Source organism: Carassius carassius, chromosome 4 (assembly GCF_963082965.1).
Source record: "Carassius carassius chromosome 4, fCarCar2.1, whole genome shotgun sequence".
NCBI lineage: Eukaryota > Metazoa > Chordata > Actinopteri > Cypriniformes > Cyprinidae > Carassius > Carassius carassius.
In genome coordinates this window covers 6,663,837-6,687,950 of record NC_081758.1, presented here as the reverse complement: position 1 = coordinate 6,687,950, position 24,114 = coordinate 6,663,837, and the positions used below count along the sequence as shown (strand labels likewise).

General features: G+C 40.2%; 1 protein-coding gene across 5 annotated transcripts in view; it reads left to right on the top strand.

Moving 5' to 3' along the window:
* The window catches only part of LOC132133027 (mediator of RNA polymerase II transcription subunit 13-like), a 91,055-nt gene that overhangs the window by 43,937 nt on the left and 23,004 nt on the right, over positions 1-24,114 (top strand). For 4 of the 5 annotated variants that reach the window (XM_059545712.1, XM_059545721.1, XM_059545694.1 and 1 more), the window contains exons 2-13: positions 2,045-2,279; positions 10,864-10,948; positions 12,576-12,659; positions 12,980-13,119; positions 13,211-13,405; positions 13,488-13,625; positions 14,395-14,542; positions 14,647-14,724; positions 19,261-19,839; positions 22,208-22,397; positions 22,942-23,020; positions 23,102-23,223. In XM_059545712.1, the coding sequence (XP_059401695.1) occupies positions 2,045-2,279; positions 10,864-10,948; positions 12,576-12,659; positions 12,980-13,119; positions 13,211-13,405; positions 13,488-13,625; positions 14,395-14,542; positions 14,647-14,724; positions 19,261-19,839; positions 22,208-22,397; positions 22,942-23,020; positions 23,102-23,223 (2,073 nt within the window). The remainder of the gene's footprint in view (positions 1-2,044; positions 2,280-10,863; positions 10,949-12,575; positions 12,660-12,979; positions 13,120-13,210; positions 13,406-13,487; positions 13,626-14,394; positions 14,543-14,646; positions 14,725-19,260; positions 19,840-22,207; positions 22,398-22,941; positions 23,021-23,101; positions 23,224-24,114) is intronic. The other variant, XM_059545702.1, reaches the window with a different exon arrangement.

The window sequence follows — 24,114 nt, the reverse complement described above, 5'->3', positions numbered from 1 at the left end:
TATGGAGCATCTGAGGTTAATAAATCACACATAATCATCTAAAAAATATTAACCCACAAGCCAGTCCCTTTCTAGAGAGGTTTTGAGTCAATCTCTTAACAATGCAGGGCGTTTGAGTTCCAAAAATGACCACAACTAGCAGATATCATTAAACTCCTCCACATTACTTACAGTCAGTATTCTCATGCTTAATGAGGCCAGTGAAATACTGTAGCATGTGATAAGAAATATTATTAAAGATGTCATCATCATAAATACTGTTAATATCAAACCATTATTTTTAAAGGGTAAATGCCGAAACATAACAAGATTGTATAGAAAGTGCAGGACAGGACAAATTCTGTTATGACAGAGTGATATTATAATTTGAATAATAGAACCAAGATGGCTGCGCGTCCACACGCAGTGGCTTCTCTCTGCTCACTACCTCATTCGGCATGGAACTGACGTCATTCCACTACCTCATCAGTCAGTTAAATAAAATAACTGCTCTTGAGCTCTTTGTCACTTGTCACTTTAATCAGACTTAATAAGGTATTTTTAATAAGGGATTTTTTTGCACTAAAAATCTTTTATCTGCACTGTTGTTCACTACATTGATTTGCGATATATCTGTCATTTGCCTTGCGCTGCTTTATTTAACTTTATTTTTAATTTTATTATATGCCTTTTTTTACATTCCCTTTTTGTATAGTTGTATCTACAGTACATTTTATATTTGATCTAGATTTTTAGGCTTTAATGTTAATTTTATCTGTATGCACCGGGGTCTGAGAGTAACGCAATTTCGATTCTCTGTATGTATGTACTAAATAACCATGGTTTTATTATAGTAAAACTGTAGTAACCCATGGTTTTTTGGCGTGTTGACTACCATTTGTATAACCACAGATTTACTACAAATACCATGGTTAAACTATGGTTAATTTAGCAAAACCATGGTTAATTTGTGGTTACCATGGTTTAACTATAGTAACCATGGTTTTTTGGTTTTATTTGTAGTAAAACCATGGTTAATTTTCATAATGTGGAAATTGACAATAGAGCAGACTTGAGCTTGAACTGAACTTGATTGTAGTAAAAAGAAGGGACTGTGCTGGTAATGAATGCACACACGTGTATTTGCTTTCTGGAGAATTTCAGGTTCATGTTCTTCAGATATCAGCTGTGAGATCTGCTGAATCAGTGATGCAGCTGATTGTTTCTGCTGCTCGTGAAGCTTCTCACTTACTTCTCTTCATTAAGAGAGAAGTTCCTCTGTGATGGCCCGTGTGTTTCCAGCGTGTCCGATCAGCTGAAGCTCGTCAGCTCTGATGTGATGCAGCAGCAGTATCACACGCTTCTCTTAGATCTGATCCATCACACAAACCACACGCTGACTGAGAGGATTTCTCACAACGCTGTGTCTCTCTCAGTCTCAACACACTGATCATTGTAGTTAAAGTGAACAGAACTACAGAGCTGTTACTGTTAACATTTATCTACAACAATTTACCTATTTATTTGAATCTTTGTTAATCCATTCTCATTCAAATTTGTCTTTGGCTCCCACAGGTGGAATATCACACTCTTTCAGCTTATTCATAACATAAAATGCGCATAATACACACATCATAAAGGAAAACAATGATCAGCAATTGTTTAATAAACCAGTTGACAGTATAAGAAAGGGAGAATATTTTTTTTATATTGATTTATTACATTGGCAGTGATGTGTTAATGAATGAACAGATTATATGCAGCATTCATTATCAAGAATGATACTCATCACTGATGCTCCCAGGTAAATGTCTGTGCACATGTGCTGTTTCAGACAGGGATGTTTGCAGTGACCCAATGACTATTAATCTCCAGAGATAATGGCCTTATAAACAGGAGAATTGCACACAGATAATGCAGCATTATCAGATACAAATAGAGCTGCTCTTTATTGTGTATCATTTACTTATCAAAAGCGGTTCATTACAGTGATATTACATTATAAATGGCATGTATAGATCCAGGTGTTGTGATTGTTTGATGTGTTTATTGTTCTCCTGTGCAGGCAGAGCTGACGGGCATTAAATGGCGCTGCTACAGTGCTGGCGGTCTGGCATATGGGCCAGGGATTTCCGCTCCAGCACAGGACGACCCGGTTCTGCGCAGCTTCATGCAGTGCGTCCGTGCGAACCTGCTGTGTGTGTGGAGGCGCAAGATCAAACCGGATGCCAAAGAGCTCTGGATCTTCTGGTGGGGTGAAGAACCAAACTTGACTGATATCATCCACCGTGAGCTGGAGGGTAAGACTAACTAACTGGCGCTAAACAGCAACCACAAATAATTTCATAATTACTTTTATTGTCTTTGAAATACGGTTAAAGTACTGCTGAATGTACTAATGGCAGATTGTGTCAAAGCACCTTTACAGTGTTAAACAGGAAAACAGTGATTCAATAATGCAAATAGAATTCATTTATGCTGTAATTCCCCTTTAAAAAGAGGGCAGTAGTCAGTTTTGTTCAATTGAAGTCAGCTGATTTTTGATTCAGTTCGATTCAATAACAGGGATGTTATCAGTGTCATTTCATTTCTATTGTCATGTAATTTCTATCAAAACCTGTCATGTATTTCAATATATTTTTAATGATGAAACTGCAATTTAGTACATTTAAAATATATTAACTTTAAATGTAATATTGAATAACACACTATATGTGCTTTACGTAGTATGTTAGTCAGCACATCAAAATAAGTGTATTTCTTTAAAATATCATTAAGACTATTACTAAGTGATTTGAACAATTATGTGTACTTTAAAGTAAACTTTTAGTTTGACAGTATTACAAAGTGCATGTTTTAAATGTAAATGTTGCTCTTCATTGATCTTTTATTTTATTAAAGGGGTCATCAGATGCTACATGCACTTTTACAAGTAGTTCGAACTGAAATGTGTGTTGGCAGTGTGTGTACACAACCACACTAAAATGATGTTATGTCTTACGTCTTTACCAGAGGTGGGTAGAGTACCCAAAAACTGTACTCAAGTAAAAATAAAAGGACTTCTAGAAATATTTACTCAAGTAAAAGTAAAAGTATTAGTCTGAATAGTTACTTGAGTAAGAGTAAAAAAGTATCGGATAAAAAATCTACTCAAGTAGTTAGTTACTAGTTACTTTGGGTCATATACTGAGCCTATTTTTATTTAGATATATAGATAAAATGTATGTAATGTATGTGTGTGTGTATAAATATATATATTTCATCAGCCTTTACTCCAGTCTTCAATGCCACATAATCCTTCAGAAATCATTCCAATATGTTGATTTACTATCAATGATGTTCTTTTTATCTTTCTATGCATCAAATAATCCCAAACAAAATGTCACAGGTTCCAAAAAAATATTAAGCAGCAAAACTGTTTCCAGCACTGGTAATAAATCTATATATTAGAATTATATTTTGAAGGATCATAACTCTGAAAACTGGATTAACAGCTGATGAAAATTCGGATTTGCATCACAAAATAAATTATATTTTAAAGTGTGTATTATATATGTATAAATAACCTCTGACACAGAGAAGAGTGAAAACTCCTTACATGCCCTCCTAGTTACCTAACATCTGAACATAACGAACCAAATGCACATTGACGGATCTTCTTCTGTCTGCACGCAGAAGTATATTTCTGCAAGCGTAAATATTGTGGAAATATCATAATTAATTGTGTCTAGGCATAGGGGGGTCGTCATGTGACACACACAGCAGCCACAACAGCATATTGGCAAATTATTATTAAGCATTATTTATTTATTTTTTCATTTTTATTAGAAACATTCCCAGACGCATTAACTATATAATGAAATATCTTGATTCTTACATTACATAGATTGTTAATAATGATAATATGCGATGGTCAAAGTAGCCTAATTATGTAATTTATTATAAAACCCTGTCTGTTTACTTAAGTAACAGATATAGGTGTCATGCCATAACATATTTTTAATACGACTTGCTTTATATTAAATATGAATTTAACATTGAAAGTTAATGTGATATAAAAACTGCTACTAATCTTTCATTGTTCAGAAAGAGAGCAAATAACATTTATATTATCAAAGATCATTTCACTGACAGTCTAGAGCTCAGTCACTTTCAAAAACTCACATTAAAATCACTGAAACTGTTAACACTGTGAAATCAATATCTTATTTACAGATTCGTACACACATCTGCACTTTGTTTGTTTCTGAAGAGAGAATTCGCCAGAAAGAGGTATCCAGTCAGTGAGCGAGTGAAGGAAGCACCGGCATTTTAGCGATGACTCATCTGAACGCCTTTGATTGGCCAATGCTTTAATAAGCTCAAAAGAATCTTGTGTGATTGGTTATAATGCGCAGCGCTGTAAAAACGCATCTATCTCTGGCTCAGCGCCAGCAAGCAATCACAGATCTGAATTTAGCAGCTGATGATATGACTCGCTGAACGTTCTCACACTGGTGTGATTGTATTAAAATTAATTAAATCTTAATCGGCTATTTTTTGTCTTTTGGAAGCTGCATTCACCTTGGTTCCCTTCTGTTATAAGTCACACGTACAACAAACCAATGCCACAGTGGTATCGTGTACTGTAATCGAATGTAGCCCAAGTTATTACCTGTTAAACAGCGCACGTGGTGTTCATCTAATAATCTCCATCGCAAGCAAATAATAGCCTTTGCAGATTTGCTTTCAATTCAGTGCAATTCCATAGCCACGTTTTCAACGCTCTTTCTGTTCTTAAACGTTACAACTCTGAGTGAACCGCTTCAGACGCTCAGCGCGTGCGGCAGGGAACTGAACGAATCATTCAAACTGATTCATGAACCAATTCACTTGTTTGCCAATTGGTTTGATCAAGCCTTTGAATGAATCATTCGCGAATGAGCATCGCTCATTGTCCAGAGAAAAGTAGACGTCGCGTTTGGAATAAACTGAAGCATTTATAACATTTATTGCATTAAGATAAAGTAACGAGAGGAGCGTCGCCCACAGTAACGAAGTAAAAGTACAGATTTCTCTCAAAAAAATTACTCAAGTAAGAGTAAAAGTACCCATCTTTAAATATACTCCCAAAAGTATTAGTTACCCAAAAAATTTACTCAAGTAAATGTAACGAAGTAAATGTAACTCGTAACTACCCACCTCTGGTCTTTACCCCTTTCTCAAATCGAGCCGATCTCAGATGTCTTTCTGTGTGACGTCACAAAAACAGGCCCCTCCCACGATAGTTTGATTGACAGTGGTGTTTCAGCACTGGACAGGACTGGCGTCTTACCTTAGACCCACCCTGAGTGACTGTCATCAGTCTGCCATCGTTTCACCACGGGAGCAGATGTAGACAAGAATTACTCCTAAGCGAATGAGGTGTTCTGTTAAAATAAACATAAACGTAAAAATAAACATAGCAGTCGTCATTTACTCCCAACATCTGAGCCGCTGAAGACGCAGTGTATTACATTTGTTTTTGAAGAGAATGCGCAAATCATTTATGATCCAGCTTCACCTAGAGAAGAAGTGTGTAAGGTTTTTTTTTTTTTTTAATGAATCTTTGCAAATCACCCTTCCTAATAATGTGCTAGTTTCACAATGAATGTGGCTAAAGTAGAAAGTCCCCAAGAGAGCGGCTAAGAAGAGAGGTGCCGTTCCAAAATATCCTCTCAGCTACAATTTTCACATTTTCCCTTGTTCTCCTCGGGATCCACTCTGAAATGATTGTTTCAGCATAATCGTAAATCTCTCTCATGCTGATGATTGATGGAGAAAATCTTTCGCTTTTATTACACAGTTTCATATTAAAAGATCCGCGAGCGAATACTGTACAAGAGCTGCTGTGAGAACGGGGTGGTTTGAGAGCCACACTTGTCAGAAAATAAGGTTGTCAGCCCCAAACTCAGAGTTTTAAGTTGAATTATTATATTGTGATGTATACTGTTACTGAGATATAATGACTGGAGTGGTGGTGATTAGAGTGACAGTTGATGACATGTGTTCACCCATAATGACTCATTAAGCAGAATCGTCTACATCATTATTTACACACACAGGATTAATGCACCTGTAATAATGTGTAACAATCTGACACGCTGTCGTCACTCGCTGAGATGTTTTGAACCTGCAAGGAGAATCTGACGTCTGCTAATGTTTCACAGGACTTCCTGTTTTTTTTTTGGGCATGACCACAGTCACTTCCTGTTTATGCCCCAGTGCACCTGAATAGAAGGAAGGAATGAATGAGTCAAGAGCAGTGTTAAAAGCGTCATCATCTGAGTCATGAAAAAGGAAGCACAGCATCACTGTTTGCTGAAGTGAACAGGTTTTTTATTTTTTTATTTTTCCACTAGAAACCAGGTGACTCACACTACTTCCTTAAACAGCAGAAACACACACAAGTTCAGCTGATGAAAATAGAGACAGTGAGCGATGATGACAACTGCAGTGAAGATCCTGAATGCTAACTGGCTTCTTCTCCTCTCATACACTATTGTTATAAATTGTAGTAGTGGCCACTGATTGGTCCATTGTGTGTTTCAGTCTTGCCTAAACACGTGACATATTAAAGGTATAGTTCACCCAAAAATGGCTCTTCTGCAGTGAATGGGTGCCATCAGAATGAGAGTGCAAACAGCTGATAAAAACATCACAATAATCCACAAGTAATCCACACAATTTCAGTCCATCAATTAATGTCTTGTGAAGCCAGAAACTGCATGTTTGTAAGAAACAAATCCATAATTGAGACATTTTTAACTAAAATACAGGTAGTCTAAAAAGTCATCTGATCTAAATCAGGAGAGAAATATGCACAGACCAAGCACCATTTACAAGCCGAAATAGTTCTAAACGAATATATGGGTGGATTTTGATGTGAAAGAAAACAGGGGATGGACTTTTTCCCTGGACAAAGCATTATTATGGATTATTGACTCATATTTTGGCTGGAAGCAGTTTAACAACCAAACACTTCAACAGAAATAAACAACAGCACATTCTGACACAGAACATAAAAACAACATAATGAATGTCAATGACTTTTAGGAATGTCAACATTGCTAAACTACCAACATAATTGATTTAATATCCCCATAATACAGTGATTCATAACCTTTTTGACTTCAAGGGTCTCTGCTGTCCATAACAGAATTTAACGGATTAATTATCAAGAAAATATGTGTTCTCATAATTTAAAAATAATTATGTACGTATGTTTTACTTTACATTTTTAGAACTATGCAAATGCAAAATCTATACTCATGTTAAATTAGAGTGGGTAATTAGTGTCATGTAAATGCCACTGGAGTGAGATCTACAGCATGAGTTGTGTGTATAATATGACGTGTTGTGTCATTCACAGTCACATGCATGCTGTCATTGCGTCGATGTAGAGCAGATCTCAACACTGCAGCTTTATGACTTCAGTCGAGAGAATACAGGCATCATGAAGGGAACAGATTCTTCTTGCTTGTTTCCCTTTCCATAAATCATAGCAGGTGGCCTGAATGAAGAGCTGCTGATGATTGGCTGATTAGAGTCAGTGCAGTTTGATTCCTGATGTTGTTCCTGATGGATTTGTCTCTTCTGTTCGCTGACACATTACTCTGTTCTTCATGCACAGTCAGTCAGTGAGTGAGTGTTTATGACAACAGAAACCAATGATTGGCATGTGAGTGTGTGTGATTGTGGAGTTTTTAAGGGGATGAGTATGAGATGATCTGATGTACTAGATGGATCATGATGTTTTGCAGAGAGAGAGAGAGTGACAGAGTTCCTGGAGATTTCTATAATTTGGTCCACTCTTATGAAAAATGACTCATACATGCAAAAGTCAAACAAAAGTTTGAGTCATGTGAATGAGTTTCTGGAGTTTTGTGTTAGCTGGAGGTTTGTGTGTCGATTTACTCTGAAAGATCAGAAAGTCTTTTTACCTGGAAACACAGATGTGATTTTATTTTTGAATGTGCTGTCGGACTGAGTTCCTGTAGTCAAACAGCTCCAAAAGTACTTACATTCCTTTCACTGAAGCCTGAATTACACAGACCAGCCTGTATGTGCTGTGGATGGAGAGTGAACATTACATGAATGTTTATTATGACATTTTATTTTACTGCTGTTAATGGCACATTAGAAGAACTCTGGAAACATCCCTGTACTACGTGATAACAGAGACAGATGGACAAACAGACACACGCATGCACTTACAGAGACACACAGACGGACAGACAGATAGATATACAGGCAGATAGACGTGTGAGATTGTTAGATGTCTCTCTCATGTTTTCATACTTGATTCATCTTTAAAAGCATCAAATAAAAGCATAATTTTTTTTTAACATTTAATCATTTAGCAGACATTTACATTTAATCGTTTATCCAAAGCGACTTACGAATGAGAACAATAGAAGCAATCAGACCAACAAGAGAACAACAACAGTATACAAGTTCCATGACAAGTCTCAGTTAGTCCAGCACAGAACACCTAGCTATGTTTTTTTTATCTCCTCCCAAGAATAAGATACTGTAGACAAGAAAAGTTAAGTGCTAGTATTAGTTGGTCAAGTGCTGGCGAAAAAGATGAGTCTTTAGAAAATGAGTCTTTCAAAATATATCAATGGTCTATCAATGGTGGATTAGTAAAAAAACACACACAAAAAAAAAAACAGTAAATCTGCTGGCATCAGGGTTCTTGTTTTCAGCTGCAAGACAAAACACATGTTGCTGTGGTTACCACTGCGTCAGTCATCAATTTCATGAGTGATGTGTGAACTGTACACACCCTTGATCACTGAGGTTGTTCAGTCCCACATTCAGATTCTTTCAGTGTGCAGTGTGGCCTCTGCTTCTCAGTGTATTGATCAGACGGACTGAAGACATGCTGGCATCGGCTGCATGACTCTAGAGCAGATTTGTGTGCAGCGGCACCACCAGCAAGACTCCCACTAGTGGCCAGACTGAGGCCCTGCAGCACATGCAGTGGCGACCCAGTTCAGTCACTGCTCATTTGTGTTGAGCAGAGAGAGAGAGAGAGAGAGAGCAGCCTGAAATAAACGTGTGTATACTCACTCAAGATCTGCTGGCCAGTTACTGCAGCATGTGAGATCATACGAGAGTGGAAGTAATAACAGCTTAAATGAGTGCAGCAGATTCAAAACAAGCTTTGTATTTCAAGACTAAAGTCTCTTACCACTTACCACCAACTAAAAAATAAACTCATCTTGAGACCTCATGTGCTTAAAGTAACATGCTTTCAGTGGATGTACAGTACACATATTTAGACTGTTTCTGAACCCACCAAACACAATTGCTTGCTGAGCTGGTCTGTGAATTTACATACTGTATTTCATATCATGTCCATGTAAAGCCATACAGTGATTTTGTCTATTCGACTGAAATATCAAGAATAAAGAACTTTACTATGACAAATTAAATTCATCAGCTGAGAATACAACACCCTGAAAACATGCCGGATTCAGTTACCCCCAAATGTAATACGGAATATTACAGAAAAAAAAAAATTGGTTTACAACTAAATAAAACTTGACAATTTTCGGTTTCATTGTTTCTGTAAAATATTAATGCCAGTGTATCGTGTCTGTGTGTTGCAGACAGCAGAAAGACAGCAAATGCACATCAGGAACATGTCAGTAGATGTTCAGCACTGCAGCACTACGATCATTCACATGCTTTACAGATCAAATCATAAATCATAGAGTTAAACAAAACATAAGCTGCATATCTCTGCTTTCAAAAGGCAAACAGATCAATGACAAGTGCATGACTGTCTTTGAAGAATAAATACACAGAGAAGAGATCAGAATGATTTTTTACTTGAATTGACAAACACTGTTGATAGGGCTGAGTGTGTGTCACATACTGTCACATGAGACACATGTAGTGTGAAGATCTCATCACGTGTGTGTGTGTGTGTGTGAGAGAGAGAGAGAGCTGCAGGTACAGATTGTCAGATATTCACTCAGTGCTGCTCATCTGTCTGTCTGTGTCCATTAACAGTACAGTGTGTGTGTTTGTGAGTGTGTGTGTTCTCTAGCTGTGTTGCCATGGTTATTAGGGAATTCTGGCAAGTATGAAATTTCATTCAGTCTGCTGTGAAACATCAACACAGCAGCAGCTCATGGAGTGCCGCCACACCCAAACACCAGCGTGTGCTCCACGGTTTGTGTCTGTCATTGAGCGTAAGCTGGATAGAGATCCAGGTCTCTCAAAGCCTCAGTTCAGTGCTTTATGCATGTTCTAGTTTCTGACTTTCACTCAAAATGGCATAGACAAACAATTTTTTTTTTATGTTGGTGAAGTTGGAACTAGTGGCTTTAATTTCCCCTCCATTAAATCAGGTTATCTTTTTAAAATGTTCTAGTTCAAAAAACATTTCTCAGAACTTCACCAGCATGTATTAAAAGCTTTCTAAAGCATTTCACACTATGGCTGTATGTTTGCAGTGATATATTGATGTGCATGTCATTGGCAGCATGTGTACATATGTATGTGTACAGGAAAGGGTTTAGTGTGGAGAAACATGCCTCTTAATTTGTTTTGTATCTCATATTTATGTTTGGTCCTGTAATGACTGTTTCGAAGCTGTATGTTTCCTTTTGTTTTGTATGTATATGAGCATCTGATGTGTTTCTGTGTTGTTCAGGGGCCCCGGGGGCCCTTCAGAGCAGACACTGAGTGCTGCTACTGAGGGGGAATCTGAGCGCACACAAGATGAGATGACAGATGAGCAACACACACGATAATCCTCAGATCAACTGCTCTATGTGTGTGTGTGCAAAGTTTTGTAACAGTACAGATAGTGGTGATTAACTTCTGTGTTGTGCTATTGTCTTACAGTGGTGGAGGAGGGATTGTGGGAATGTGGCCTGTCATATGAGTGCCGGACACTGCTTTTCAAGGCTATTCACAATCTGTTGGAGAGGTATGTGTTCGTACTGTACATGCTCATACTGTACACTCGCTCTTACTGTACATGTTCATTTTGTACACACATTTATACTGAATAAGCATCCATTCTGTACATGCTCATACTGTAAACACACTTACTGTACACACATTCATACTGTACACATTAAAGGGGGTCATATGATGTTGCTAAAAATAACATTATTTTGTGTATTTGGTGTAATGAAATGTGTTTATGCTGTTTCAGGTTCAAAATACCTCATTTTACACAAACTATACTTTATTGTTTCTCCTCTATGTCCTGCCTTTCTGAAACAAATAATTTTTTACGAAGTTCATCGGTCTGAAAAGTGATGTGTAAGCTGATTGGCCAGCTGTCCAGTGCTTTGTGACTGGCTGAATGCCTCAAGCGTGTGACGGAAATGTTACACTCCTTGTCATACTGTGATGCATGTCCCGTTCTGAACATCAGCGCTACAAGACAAAAACAATAAAACCCGTTACAAACGAGCCATTTGTAGCATCCAGTGGGGACATAATTATGGATTATAATGACTTATACTTTGTTTTTATGTGTTGCGTTGCATTGCATTGCGCTGCGTAAACATAAAACCATGTCTGCATTTTTGATCAGAGAAATGAAAGACAACAAGCTCTACCCTACACCAGCGGTTCTCAATTCCAGTCCTCATGCCCCCAGCTCTGCATATTTTGCACATCTCTCTGTTAACACATCTGATTCAGATAATCAGCTCATTAGAAGTGAGCTCCGTGCATGAACTGTGTTCCCAATGACATGGTCCCTACACAGTGTTCATTGCTTCCTACTCCCTGAGCAGGGGAAATCTGTTCTTTACCTCACTTCAGAACATTCATTCACAGATTTGCGCTGCACATCATCTTCACATACGGAACAAGAGGACTGGAATTGAGAACCGCTGCTCTACACTGCTCAAAACACGTGTTTGAATCATCAGTAGCAAATCATTTATATGTAAACGTACTTACAGACTGTGAGTCAGAAGCGCCGACATTGTAGTCTACTCTCCCAGGATCAGAAAACAGTCCTCCATAAAATGTGCTGCACACAGCTGAATATTTGGGTTGAACTGTTCTTGAACAGTGTTGTAAATACAAATTGACCACTGATTTCTAGTTGTGTCCTCTTTTGGAATGCCAAAAAAGTATTTTCGCTTTCACAACGGAACAGCGTCTCCATGACATTGGCCGGCGGCAACAGCGAGAATTAAAGTTACGCCTTCTTTCTATGCGTAAACATTACACAAATCTTCCCACATCATGATGTAGACATGGGGACATGTTTAAACAAGGTTTTTTAGGAGGTTTTGAGAGAGTCTTAACGTTTATAAAGAATATCTCTTTGGGTTTGAGACTTTATTCTTTGCAGCTTTACAGATCTTATCTATTTAACAGCTTATATACTTATATACAATATACTTATATACAGCTTATATACAAACAGCTTGTAACACGTCAAAGAGAAAGAAAAACTTGAACCTGCATCATATGACCCTTTTAATTCTGCACATACACACACATCTGCCCATTATACAAAGTTCCATGTAGCTTCACTGATTTGTTCAATTGATGAACCTGGAATCGCTGATGTGTTTGATTTACAGATGCTTGATGGATAAAGATTTTGTTCGCATTGGGAAGTGGTTTGTCAAGCCATACAAGAGTGAAGAGAAACCCCTCAGTAGCAGGTAAGCGTCCATCCAGCATCTTCATCTACAAGCCTTTCTTCACGTGTCACTGCAGAAGAGAAACTCTAAACATCTCTGATTATGAAAGTGTGAATAACTCACAACAAACTCCTCAGAGGAAACACTTTCACAACAGCAAGATGCCACACCAGATAAGTGTTTGAAGGGCTTTTGAGGAAAACTTAGGGAGGAGCGTTTGAGGAGTGTTTGGGTTTGTCGCCCCCTGCAGGCTCATACAGTGATGAACACACACATGTGGTTTCATATACTGTACTTCAGACTGTTTAGCTCTCTCTCTCTCTGTCTGTGTGTGTGTGCAGTGAGCACCTGTCGTGCTGCTTCTCATTCTTCCTGCATGGCGACAGCAGCGTGTGCACCAGCGTGGAAGTTTCACAGCATCAGCCACTGTATCATGTGACAGAGGAGCACGTGCATCTGGCCCAGAGCCGCTCATTGCAGGGTTCGTCCCATCATCCTCACTACATTCACTGCACTGCTGAATGAACCAGCATCATACATGTTGATGAGTGCTATGTGTGTGTATGTTGTAGTGGTGTTGAGTCCGTATGGCCTGTGCGGGGTACTGACGGGTCGGGCGTTTAAGATGAGCGACCCTGCGGTGCGGAAACTCATGGAGGACTGGAGTCATTTCTACCCCATGGTGCTGAAACACAGAGAGATGGATGGCGAGGACGGCTACCTGACCTTTGACCCTCACAGTTATGTTGCACTTGAGGTCACCGTAGGTCAGCACTTCATAACAACATGTGTAAATGTGTGTGTCAGTGTTGTGAAAGACCTCACGTCTGTGTGTGTGTTTGTGTTTAGGAGGAGTGCGGATGGTTTACCCAGAAGCCCTAGTTCTGGTGGCTCAGAGTGACGCACCTGCGCAGGTGTTGCTCAGAGATTCTTCCAATTGCGGGACGCCCCTCACACCCCCCACCTCACCGGGAAGGGCCTGCTCAGGTAACACTCCCAAAACATCTTCTAGTGTTGTACACCCTCACAAATAAATCTTCTTAATTGGCATCTGTGGTTCCATGTAGAACCTTTTCAAATCCATGAAACATTTGGGATTTAAACACTTAATATACACTTAATATTCAGTAATGTCATCAATTTGACAGCAATGACACTGATCAGATTAATAATGACACTATTATATTATGTCTTAAACCTGAATAATTTATTTTCATAATGCATTTTTGCACCATAGACACTTATTAAACTGAACTGAATCAACACTGAAATTAATTGATCTAAATAAGGACAATATTGTCTTCTGTAGAGCTTCTTCAGAGCAGAGTTTTGAGTTATGAGGATTTGTCTCATGCTACTGAGGGGACATCTGAAGTTTGCATCATTATTTTCCTGTTTATTTCTGTAAAGCCACTTTCATATTGTATAAAGTGCTATAGAAATAAATGTGACTTGACTTTCCATTACACAAAAAGTTCTTTTTCAAAAAGGGTTTTGAGATTATTAAAATGTTTTTCACAAAAATTTGTTAGTTCACCCAAAAATGAAAATTGGCCTGAAAATTACTCACCCTCAAGGCATTCTAGGTGTATATGACTAGAAGATGCACAGTGAAGTGCAGTTAGTCTGTAGGTAGAGGTTAATCTGGTCGTCCTCTTCAGATACCCGTTGATCTCTAAAAATCCGTAGCATTTCTTCCTGACATAAATGTAAATGTATGTAATATGCACGTGTGTGTTTGAACTCTCATCTGTAGGAGACAGTGGCTATCAGATGACCATCTCCAGTGTGTCTGGCCAAGAGAATGCTCCAAACGTCAGCCCAAAGCATTCTGGGAGGAAGTTGATGAATCAGATGCTCCATGAGGCCTGGAGGGAATGTCACGTCAACCCTCTTCAGTGCAAGTAAGCACTGCATGAGATGAGTTGCTGATGTGTGTTTATTTGTGTTTAGATAGATTATCTGTTAATACACTAATTGTTGTGGTCTTTTATCTTGTGTAATCCAGCAGCAGTAAATCTAACAGCAGTTTATCTGTGTGGGGATTCACCAGCCCAAGAGAGCGAGTCCCTTGTGGCTGCTCCAGGTGAGTATCCTCATCACAGCACAGACACACATTTCTCAAGTCCATGTCCAGCTGCTTTCAGTTTATGATGATTTCCGACTTCCCAGTCACAGTAAATCAGTGCTTTCAGTAATCATACAATAAATTGCTCAACTGAAGCTTGAAAGTGTTTTTTTTTTTGTTCTTTTTTTGAGTAATAAAGAAGTTTTGATTTCTGAAAACCGTCTCAGGTTACGAATGTTACCATGGTTCCCTGAGTAGGGAACGAGACACTGCGTCCTCTAGGGGGCGCTATGGGGAACACCTCGTTGTGACCCGTGTCTGAAGCACATATTGAAAAATATATGCTTCACTACCAGCGCGATTATAAATCGGCGCCAGGAGAACACTTCATTCACTTCGTCTGAAGCTTGCATCCGAAGCATGGTAGGGAGCTAGAGGATGCAGTGTCTCGTTCCCTACTCAGGGAACCATGGTTACATTCCTAACCTGAGACGTTCCCTTTAAAGGGAATTTCGAACTGCGTCCTCTAGGGGGCGCTATAGGGAACAGTATACCCACACCGCTATGCTGAGGGGAGTGCAGGCCAGAATAATGGCAAACACTAAGTACCAACTCTACCATTTCCATGGGAGTTGCCCCTGGGATGTTTAGACGGCTGTCCATGACATTATCCCCTACGGCCAAAGGCCTAAGCTACATACCCAGTTTTTATTTGTTAGGGCCTCGGCCCGGGGTAGAGCTAAAGGCTTAGAATCAGGAAGGATTCCTTTAAAGGGATGCGGCTAAGAACCCAGTATTTATACAAGGTCTTGCCTGTCACACAGGGGCTACCGCTTGCTCTCTCATAAGCTTGCTGAAAGAGCTGTCTAAACTGATCCCTTTTAGCAACACCCTGTTTAGATAGGTATCTGAGGAAACATAAATGGAGTGACACCCAAGATGAACAGGGCTTTTACCAACTCATGAAAGGGCACGAAGCAACCGCGCAAAGCCCTCATCATATAGGATTTTGGAAAGAACGCAGAGCATGAGCACTAGGTTTCAGAAAGTGCGCAAAGACTTCACGTGCACACTTACCATAACATGGATTTTGAAATACTGTTCTAGGGAGGGGCTCTTGTGGCACTCTGATCGAGCAGCTCATAGATGGAATGGTGCATCTCAAACAATATTTTTGAGAGAAATCAAGTCGATCTGTGAAAATAATGCTCGAGCGTTCTTGGGAAAAGACAGAGAACTCAGTCTCATATGAGAGGAGAACCCCGAATTCAGAGTAGCGCACTCATAGGCGACCCTTCCTGGAAAAGGGGAGCGCTGCTAAACTACCATGAGAATCGCCCAGATAGCCCCTCACGTTGAGGGAAGCGATGCTTGGAGTGTATAAACAAATACACTCTATCTAAATGTAGCGCAAGGGACCAAGGTCTAACCATCTCGAAAAGGGAACGAAGCTGAGCGCGTAACCCTTACCGAACAGGATTTCAGAAAAGTGTGCAGGGTCTTGCGTTTAGAAAATATACAGAGCTTAGTGTGTGTAAGCTTCCTAAGCATCGCAGAGATGCTGAACCGCACCGGAGAGGCAAGCTCAAATTTTACAAACCTCTGGCGAGGGGAGCATCACCTGAGGCAGTATATACAGGAAGACTTCCGTAATTACCACCTCCACTTCCCGCTGGATGCGACAGCACAACTAAGTGGCCAGGGGGCCCCTTTTCACATCCATGAAATTCCCTGCAGTGCTGTGCCAGTTCTGATGATCAACGAAGCTCACGCAGAAGCCTGTGATCTCAGCCACCTAATACCAGAGCAAGAGGCCGGTCGGCCGGTGCTGACGAATGTTTAGTAAACGCCGTAACTGAGCACTGTAAAGGAACTCACAGAGTTTGTTAGTAGACACATAACCACCAGCAATTTAATACACATAAGTATATACAGAAAGGGTTACATACTCACCCACTCTCGTGCACTGGAGCCCCACTCAAGGGGCGCCTCCTTTTAGTCCGGACCTTCAGTAAGGTGGTTACTATGAACATAGAACCAGCCAATAAACATCATAGGTTCAGCATAGGAGACTGTTATGCAAGAAATTTTCCACCTAATCTCAATCAGGTGGAGAGCTGGTGGTTACAGGGGAATTAGGCAAGGCAGGATAAAAGCAGAAGTTAAAAACACCCAAAGGGAAAGAGTAGCTACCTAGGTATCACTCCGATTTGGACGAGAACGCTGCCTTGTCAGAATCACATCCCTCACTCCGATTCTGACGAGAACGCTGCCTTGTCCGAGTCACATCCCTCAGGTCCTGCTTATCTCCTCGTGACCCACAATTCTTCTTACCCCTGCCCGTAGACGAGGGAGGAGCGCGAGCCGCAACACTAGCCTTCTGCGCCCGTCTTTGATCCTCAGATCGAGACAGGCCAGGACCCCTATGTTGTTCGGGCTCGGACCTGGACCTTCATGGAATGAAGTATTTAAAGGCAACTGAGCGCACCCTTGCATCCCTGAACTTCTCGACCACCATCTCGACGGATGTAACGAAAAGTTTAGAAGGCGAGACCGGAGCATCGAGAAGAAAGCCCCTTTCTTTCCTCCCGATGTCTGAAGGTTCACCCACAGATGTCTCTCCATTACCACCATGGCCACCATAGACCTACCCATGGCGGAGGCGTCCTGCTTGGTAGCACGGAGAGAGAGGTCTGTGGTGCGGCGCAGCTCGGCTAACTGGTCAGCTGAAAGGCCCTCGCCTTTATCGAGGTCCTTCAGCAGATCAGCCTGAAGCACTGCCATCATGTGCAACGAAGCCACAGCCTGACCTGCTGCTGCGTATGCTCTGCCATTTAAGCGGGATGTATCCTGGAGGGGCTTAGATGGCAAAGAGGGAGATTTAAGAGAGGATGTTTCCCCCACAGAGAGATAGCTAGCCAGCGTCTCTTCTACAGGGGGCATCCTTTCATAGCCGTTTTCGCACATCGCCTCGATATTGGCATAACTCGTATGCTGAAACCGATGGATGCGAGAAGAAAACAGCCTCTTCCATTCTTTTTCAACATCTGCATGTAAATCAGACAAGAATGGAAGACTCACCTGGGCTGGAGGGCTATGGTCAGACAAATAGTGTGCGTCGAGGCGACCTTTTGTGGCGTCACTTTGCTGGCACGATTCCATGGCAAGTCCAACTTTGCCATGGCGTGATCCATAATCTTTAAAAGCTCCAAATACGCAGAGCAGGAGGATTGAGAAGGCTCAGCCTCAGCTTCTTCGCCACTCTCGGACATCTCCTGCTCTTCCTGGGAAGAACCCAGCAGAGCACTAACTTTAGTATCAGAAAGGGTTAATGACAACACATCTTCCTCCTGAAGTTCACTCTCGTCTGTCCCCCGAAAAACGTGAAAGGGAAAATCCCTCTCTAAACTCCTCAGCGAGATCCACCTGCGATCCCCACGAGCTCATTTTCCTCCGTGCCTCAGCAGCGGCGGGTCCTGAACCACGGGAAGCAGATGGCTGTCCCTCTTTCCTCGAAAAGAGAGACAGACGAGAGCGGAGCTTTTTCATAGAAAAACGCTCGCAATGCACGCAGATCGCCCCCTCAAGGACATCGCGCACATGCTCTTTGTCCAAACAAGAGATGCAAAGACTGTGTGTGTCATCAGGTGTCAAATAACTCCGACACGGATGTATACACTGTCTAAACACCTTGCTAGTGGATGCCATGATAAACAGAGAAAAATCGCTCTTACTGTGGTTGTTTCTCAGATGCACTCTTCAAACATAACAGTCAATGAAGACGAAGAAGAGAATGATGTGTTCTCCTGCTGCTGATTTATAGTCGCGCCTGTAGTGATGTCAGAGGCTGTCGCCGGCCAACTCGTTGGTGTTTTTTCAATGTACGCTTCAGACACGGGTCACAACGAGTTGTTCCCCATAGCGCCCCCTAGAGGACACAGTTCAAAGTTCCCTTGAAAGGGAATCCAAAATTTTCTTTTTAGACTTAGTACAATGAACTCACATATGTCAAAACATTGATTTCTCAATGCAGGACCCCTATAACCATTAACCAATGAATTGATTAATTTATTAACAACCAGTAATGAAAACGTCCTGCTTCTTATCTAATTCTGATCAATGCAGGTCCTGTACGAATATGAATTTGACTTCTTGATTGTGTCCAGAGATCTTGTGTGCTTTACTTTTGAGCATCACAAATGTGCTAGGCTGAAAGATGGACACTGTATTCAACTATTTAAACAGTATATTAATAGTATAAAAACATACAGAAAGACCCTACAAATCATCAGCTACTCTCAGACAGATCATCTGCACTCGCTTTAATCCCAGACTGCATCATATCTCAGTTAATATGCAGAGAATTTCTGAGAACATGGACCACAAAACAATCAATTAAAAATTGCATTTGATAACCTTAAATATCATAGGCTACTCAAAATAATATTCCAGACTTTGATATTTCTTTAAATATTAAAGCATGATTCTTTACAGTAAACATTCTTTACCATGTGCATTCTCATTCTTTGAGGTCTGGATCTCTTTCTGGTGTAGGTTGAAGCAGGAGCAGATGAACAGCACAAGTTCATACACCGGCTCCATCCCTCCAACCTCCACCCAAAAACACAAGTCAGTCGAAAAGCCTGATAAACCCGAGAAGGTCCCCAGACGTATGTCTCTGACCGCCTTCCACCACCGCATGTGTGTGGATCAGCAACTCTCCTCTGGGCCGGAGCTCAGCCTGATGCCTTTGGATGCTACTCTCCAGCCTCTGTCGGACTGCAAATACTCCAAACCTCACTCCATCACTAGAAAAGCCCCTGAGTCTCTTGTTCAATCTCCTGTATCACCACAGCCACCCACACTGAGCCCCCATCCGCGGACAGGGGACCCCGAGCTGACGGAGACCCCTATGGCTATCCCAGACTGTCTGGAGGGGCAGTCAGGACCCATGCATATGGAGACCAGTGAAAGTGTGCTGTATGGGATGCCTCTAGGAACAAAGAATGCTACCAACAAATGGTGGAGAAGGTACAAGATTCCCATGGCAGATAATATGGAGTTTAAACCTCCGGATCTTTGCTGCGACTCAGAGGAGAACCGGCCACAGAAGGAAGGAGCCGCCCTTAAGAGGTACAAACACATGTTGGGACAGAAATAAGCTCTATGCAGACGTGAAGCAAGCGCATGTACACAAGTGATTATGAAGAAATATCTGTCATTAATATGTTATCCAGATAGATAGTTCTCACTATGTATGTTTGATTGTGGAAAAAATTATAATCATGATGAACACGATTACACATGGATTTCATCCATCATGCATTTCTTGAACTTTTACCAAAAAGCCTTTAATGAAGCGCATTGCTTTGAGGGAAAGGAGTGAAAAATGAGAAAAAACGAAAGCATCACTGCAAAACAGAATGCAGTACAATAACAGTTTTTGTCTTCTTTGGAGGACACAAGTGTAATTAAAATTATATTTGATTAATTATCCAGCCCTAATTTTCACTTAACTAGCCAGATTATGATTATGATCTGTTAAAACTAATGCTCCTATAGCGGCCCTTATGATGGTGCTGAGAATACAAACACTTACAGGGTTTGGACAAAATAATGTGAATACCTCAAAACTAGACAATATTTCTTTATTAAGGTGTTTTACCACGATTTGCCTTTAAAGGGGTAGTTCGGGATTTTTGACATCGGACCTCATTTTTAAGTCAGCCTGGTTGCTATTCATTAGTGGAGACATTTTTTTTTTTTAAATTATCCAGTCTTTATATTTGGATAGATAGCAGATGCTAGGCTAGCGCGAGTCAATGGGAATATGTTAGCCAGCCATTAAAAACCGTTTTACCCGCTCCACAGTGCACCAAACGCAAATCAATTATAACACTAGACTATCGATGCAAATGTCCGTTGATAGAATAATGTTAGAAATCAAACTTACCTTTCATCACATGGCATTAGTTATAATTTGTACCCTGTAATCATAAGCCTTGTCGACAGCAGCAGCGGAGTGATATTGATTACCTAGGCAACCGAGTGAGCCGGTCCACACATGACGCAAGTGTATTTACCTGCCGCTGGCACACTGATTATCACTAACATCACATAAGCAGAGCAAAGTAGAGCCGGAGCAAAGTAAAATTCCGCAGCGGCTGAGAAACTAGTTCCTTTAGGATCATTGAGATGAAAGGTAAGTTTGATTTCTAACATTATTCTCTCAACGGACATTTGCATCGATAGTCTAGTGTTATAATTGATTTGCGTTTGGTGCACTGTGGAGTGGGTAAAACGTTTTTTAATGGCTGGCTAACATATACCCATTGACTCGCGCTAGCCTAGCATCGGCCAACTATCCAAATATAAGGACTGGATAATTTAAAAAAAAAAATGTCTCCACTGATGAATAACAACCAGGCTGACCTAAAAATGAGGTCCGATGTCAAAAATCCCGAACCACCCCTTTAAAGGGGTGGCTGATTGCGATTTCATTTTTTAACATTAGTGTGCAGTGTTGCTGTTTGAGCATAAACAATAACTGCTAATTTGCAGTGCTGAAAGTTCAATGCAAATGGAGATATTGTCTTTTAAAATTCTGGCAGTTTAATTCCTACAAAAACGGCTGGTAAGGGACTACAATGAGCTTCTTCCCAGGTCTATTACGTCGCGAACCCAGATAAACCCCGCCCCCCAGAACACGCAACAAAGGTGGCGATGCCATGTTGTGCTGCTTTAGAGAAGAGGAAGAGAAAAATAGGGGTGCGCGTAAAAAACTTTTAACTTCTAACAATTCTAATGGATTCACAAGTTTTAAAACCAATGTTCTAAAGCAGCGATTCTCAATCCTTTTTCCTAGCGTTGCCCTGCTCTGCATCTCTCTCTCTCTCTCCCCCTTTCATTCAGATCAACAGATCAGCTCAAACAAACTGTTCCATCTATACACTTATTTTCACATAGCAAAGAGAAGCGTTATACATGGATTGCTGTGCTTTATTAAAGCTTTAATCAGAATAAAACAGTGTATTAAAAGCTAACAGAAGCAGTAGCATTTACAAACAAATCTCACTCCAAAACTCTCCAGTGGTTTGATCATATTCAGCTCAGATGATGTCTGGTCAGATGTTAAAGTTTATCTTGGTGCTCCAACTGTCCAGGTTCTGTGATAATCACAACATATTTTTCACATTTTGCATTGGTGCCTGTGACTAAATATTAAGGTTACAGATGCTCCTGGTAAACAGGCTACCATAATTTGCACTTTTTGGAAGTCTGACCATCTTTTTTTTTTACTTGTACTAAACACTGCTGAACACAATGTTTGTAAACTACACAAATTATATTAACCCTATAATAATGGGTGTTCAGATTATTTTGTCCAAACCCTGTACTTGCACTGTGTGATGAACTGCATTCAGAATTCTCAGATATACACACACATACACAATTCAACTCACAATATCAACACACTTAAATGGCTCACACTTCCTCTCAGGCTGTTCAAGCAGATGCAGAAGAGGTTAAAGATCTCAGAAGAGCATGTGAGGAGAGACATACTGCCACAGGCTGAAGTGGACGATCCTGGCGATGATCCATATGACTTCAAAGAGGGAGACATTGAGTACAGCTTCCCTGCCACCAAAAAGCAGAAAGGACTGAGCCGAGACCCAGACCGCAAATCCAAGGTTTAACTGCAGTTTATAGCATTGTTAAGAGCAAAACATTCTGGTCCATTTAGACAGGAAGAGGCACATATATTGACAACCCACCGTTTAATGAATTTTGTTGCCATTAAAAATTGATAAATCTTAAAATGATCGCGGAACAGTGCAAGACACAGTAGTGATTTCAGAAATGCCACAACTAAAGGCAAAAACAGAAATGTAAGCAGAATTCACTTCAGAAAGAACTTAAATCCAGAAGTATTAAGGAGCTTGATGCTTGCTATAACATGACTCAAACAAACCTAAATATCTTGCACTAAGATTCTGTCAAATGAGCAACTATTTCTTTGTTAACACGACTTATAAACACTGAGATAAACCTGTGACTCTGACCTACTGAAAGTGTGTGAAGTCAGCCATAAGATAAAAACAGGCAGATTTTGGAAACTCTCACATATTTTTGTGTCTTAACATGAACAAGTTCAGCTGTGTGTAGGGTTGATGCTCTTTTGTTTGTTTCATGTGAAAACAGTTCTTTGTAACATCTTTGTCTTGTGTCGTTCAGCCAGAGGAAGTGAATGGTAACAGCATGGTTCCTGAGGGGAAAGACGCCATGTCCATCTTTAGTTCAGCCCCAAAGCCAGGTCAGTTCACATTCAGTCATTGGGATATTCAACAAATAACTGACTAAATCTGATATCACTCACCCTGTCTGTCCTATTCAGAAGAGTCAAATCCAGATGAATCAGATGCCAAAGTAAACCCTCCATTGACCAGAGAGAAGGATCTCATTGTGCTCATCTCTGACCTGGAGAATATCTTTGGGGAGGAGGAAGATGAACTAACGGTGAGATATTGATACTTCTTGAAAGTGCTGTGAATGCAACCTCTGAATTGTGAATTGTTAATATGCTGGAATAGACAAACCTGATAAACAAATAGATAAACAACTGGATTGCTTGTGACATCATTACCAATTACACATAACAAGTAATGTGAGTAATGTACAGTAGATCAGATTTCTTTTTCAATTAACATGTAAAGAAACACGTTACTTTTAATTTTACAATGAAATATCTGAGTTTTCAGATAAGTAATGCAAGTTACTTTGTTTGCCCATTTATTCACTGACATCTCTCCTGTCCCTGTCTTGAGAGAAATTAGGAGTGAGGTGCACACCAGAGGAACTTCCTTCAGCCTGAGGCTTATTAATTTCACTTTTGGTGTGAAAAGGCCTTTACGGTCCCAAAAATATAACTTTTGGATTTTTGTTCTAAAACAATTAAAATCATAAATAATATTTTCCATTAAATTATATTTTACATTATATTTTCCATTAAAAGTACTTAAGTAATGCAGTAACACAATACTGTAATGAATTAATAACTTTCCACAACACTGGTCATAACAGTGCTGCCATATTAGAATTCCCACACATTCTGCTGTCTTAATAGTAAAAGCTATTTCAATTGACCATTCAGTATTTTTATATCTGAAGTCTCCCTGTACTTTATACTCTAAGAGTAGAGGTTTAGTGATAAGAGATTTAACTACTAGATATTATACAGTTGTCAGATACTGACACTCTCTGGTGTTTGGGAATAGTAATATAGCTTCTCAAACTCTTCCAATAACTTCACCTCCTTCTCCTGGTTTAGAACTCCACTAGCAATTGAGCCATTGTCAGCCAATTTATCACACTGTGCTGTGTTTTCTGTGTTTTAGTTTTAGAAACTAA